The 3418-nt window shown below is 51.7% G+C and overlaps 1 protein-coding gene across 1 annotated transcript; it reads left to right on the top strand.

Moving 5' to 3' along the window:
- Nucleotides 2187-2612, top strand: LOC109233875 (RNA-directed DNA polymerase homolog; the record flags this gene model as incomplete). Its single annotated transcript, XM_019399727.1, has 1 exon — nt 2187-2612. A coding segment is annotated over one exon (426 nt), but the record flags the coding sequence as incomplete, so codon positions are not given.

Below are 3418 nucleotides of genomic sequence, written 5' to 3'. Positions count from 1 at the left end.
CAGCCCTGAGCAGCAGTCCCACGAGGTGGGAGCCGTCATGTTGATTATGATGAGGAGGCGTCCAGCCCCACGCAGCTCCGGTGGGCCCAGCTCAGGTCCCACGAGGGGTTCGATAGCCACCCCACGTTCTTCAGGACGCTCTGGTCAGATTGGTAGGCTTTGTGGAGAGCGTCACTAGAGCGGGTTTGCTTCCAGTAGCACCAGCCACTTCTCAGGCTGGAGGAGGGGTTCAGACTCCTGCTACACGTACTCCGGAGCAGGTAGCTCCCCAGCCACAGGTTCCCGTGGTTCAGCCAGCGGTGGCAGTTCAGCCGGGTATTGTGACTCAGACCGGCGATGGAGCGGCTATGTCCTCAGATGCTTTGTGGAGGCTTGATAGGTTCTCCAAGCTCTTCACCACCACATTCAGCGGTGCTTCTTCAGAGGATCCACAAGATTTCTTATTCAGCTGCCATGAGATTCTTCGGACTATGGGTATTGTGGAGACCAATGGGGTCGACTTCGCCACTTTTCGGCTAGCAGGGTCCGCCAAGACCTAGTGGAGGGACTATTGTTTATCTAGACCAGCAGGGTCGCCAGCATTGACATGGGATCTGTTTGCAGAGTTGTTTCTGGAGAAGTTTCTCCCAGTTACTCAGCGAGAGGCTCTTCGCAGGCAGTTCGAGCGCCTCCAGCAGGGCACTATGACAGTCACGCAGTATGAGACTCGGTTCATTGATTTGGCACGCCATGCTATTGTTATACTCCCCACGGAGCGCGAGAGGGTACGGAGGTTTATTGATGGATTGATTCAGCCGATCCGTCTCCAGATGGCTACGGGAGCTGGTAGCGAGATTTCTTTCCAGGAGGCGGGCAATGCGGCCCGTAGAGTTGAGATGGCTCTTGCACGGGGAGGTGGTCATGGGTCAGACAAGAGACCTCGTCATGCAGGTAGATTCAGTGGTACCTCGTCTGGAGGTGGGGATTCTTATGGTAGAGGCCATCCTCCGAGACCCTTTCAGTCAGCCCTACAGGTCTCACATGGTACCTCAAGTGGTCGTGGCTCTCAGCTGCAGTCTTCTGACCAGCAGCTTCTCAGTTCACTATCAGCACCTATCAGCGCACCACCACTCTGTTATTCTCAGCAGTCGAGGGCTTGTTACACGTGTGGCGACACGAGACATATTGCCAGGTATTGCCCTCGAGCTTCTGACAGCTCTCAGCAGCAGGGTCCTCGTCCTATGATTCAGGCATCAGGTGATCCACAGGCCGCCCAGCCAGCTAGAGGCGGGGGTAGAGGCCATAGAGGTGGAGGTAGAGATCATAGAGGTGGAGCTCGGACCGCTAGAGGTAGAGGCCAGCCAGCAGCCGATCGTCCCAGAGATATGGTTCAGGGAGGTGGGGCCCAGCCACGGTGTTATGCTCTTCCAGCCAGGCCAGAGGCTGAGTCTTCAGATGCAGTTATTATAGGTACTATTCTGGTCTATGATAGGGATGCTTCAGTGCTATTTGACCCTGGGTCTACGTATTCATATGTGTCGTCCTATTTTGCACCCTACCTGACTATGCCTAGTGATGCTTTGGGTATTCCTGTTTATGTATCTACACCGGTGGGGGATTCTATAGTGGTCGACCGAGTTCATCGTTCCTGTGTGGTAGTATTTGAGGGTCTTGAGACCCGTGTTAATTTATTGCTCTTAGACATGGTGGATTTTGACGTCATATTAGGGATGGATTGGTTGTCCCCGTATCATGCTATCTTGGATTGTCATGCCAAAACCGTGACCCTGGCCTTGCCAGATTTACCTCGATTGGAGTGGAGAGGGACCCCAGGTCATGCCACCCGCAGTGTTATCTCATATGTGAAGGCTTGACGCATGGTCGAGAAGGGGTGTTTAGCTTACCTGGCGTATATTCGCGATTCCAGCTCAGAGGTTCCCTCTATGGATTCTGCCCCTATTGTTCGGGAGTTCCCCGAGGTTTTCCCTTCAGACCTGCCGGGTATGCCGCCCGACAGGGATATTGATTTCTGTATTGATCTGGCCCCAGGCACGCAGCCCATTTATGTTCCGCCGTATCGCATGGCCCCGCCAGAGTTGAAGAAGTTAAAGGACCAGTTGCAAGACCTACTAGAGAAGGGTTTCATCAGGCCTAGTGTTTCTCCTTGGGGTGCGCCAGTATTATTTGTGAAGAAAAAGGATGGATCGATGAGGATATGCATTGATTACCGGCAATTGAACAAAGTGACGATTAAGAACAAGTATCCACTGCCGAGGATTGATGATTTGTTTGACCAGCTTCAGGGTGCGAGGGTGTTTTCCAAGATAGACTTGAGATCTGGCTACCACCAGTTGAGGATTAGGGCATCCGATGTCCCTAAGACAGCTTTCCGTACTCGGTATGGACATTATGAGTTCCTGGTCATGTCGTTTGGGTTGACCAATGCCCCAGCCGCATTTATGGAGTTGATAAACCGAGTGTTCAGACCTTATTTGGACATGTTCGTGATAGTCTTTATTGATGATATTTTGGTGTACTCCCGCAGCCAGGAGGAGCACGAGCAGCACCTCAGGGTGGTTCTTCAGACTCTGAAGGATAGTCAGTTGTATGCTAAGTTCTCGAAGTGCGAGTTCTGGTTGAGTTCGGTCGCATTTCTAGGTCATGTTGTATCAGCAGAGGGTATTCAGGTGGACCCAAAGAAGATTGAGGCAGTCAAGAACTGGCCTCAACCAGCATCAGCTACTGAGATTCGGAGTTTTGTTGGGTTTATCAGGCTACTATCGTCGATTCGTGGAGGGGTTTTCATCCATAGCAGCCCTGATGACCAGGTTGACCCAGAAGGGTGCCCAGTTCAGATGGTCGGACGAGTGTGAGGCGAGCTTTCAGAAGCTCAAGTTAGCTTTGACTACGGCACCGATATTGGTTTTACCCACAGGCTCAGGGCCTTATACAGTTTATTGTGATGCTTCCCGTATTGGACTTGGTGCAGTATTGATATAGGATGGCAGAGTCATTGCTTATGCTTCGAGGCAGTTGAAGATCCACGAGAAGAATTATCCGGTTCATGACCTAGAGTTGGCAGCCATAGTTCATGCTTTGAAGATTTGGAGGCATTACCTATATGGCGTAACGTGTGAGGTGTACACCGATCACAAGAGTCTTCAGTACTTGTTCAAGCAAAAGGAGTTGAATCAGAGGCAGAGGAGGTGGTTGGAGTTGCTGAAGGATTATGATGTCACTATCTTATACCACCCGGGTAAGGCCAATGTGGTGGCCGACGCTTTGAGTAGGAAGTCCGCCAGCATGGGTAGTCTTGCTTATATTCCGCCAGCCAGAGACCGCTTGCTTTGGATATTCAGGCCTTGGCCAATCGATTTGTGAGGTTGGACATTTCTGACACTAGCAGAGTGTTAGCTTGTACGGTCGCTCGTTCTTCTCT

This window comes from Nicotiana attenuata, chromosome 10, assembly GCF_001879085.1.
Source record: "Nicotiana attenuata strain UT chromosome 10, NIATTr2, whole genome shotgun sequence".
Lineage (NCBI taxonomy): Eukaryota > Viridiplantae > Streptophyta > Magnoliopsida > Solanales > Solanaceae > Nicotiana > Nicotiana attenuata.
This window is presented reverse-complemented; position numbering and strand designations above follow the sequence as displayed.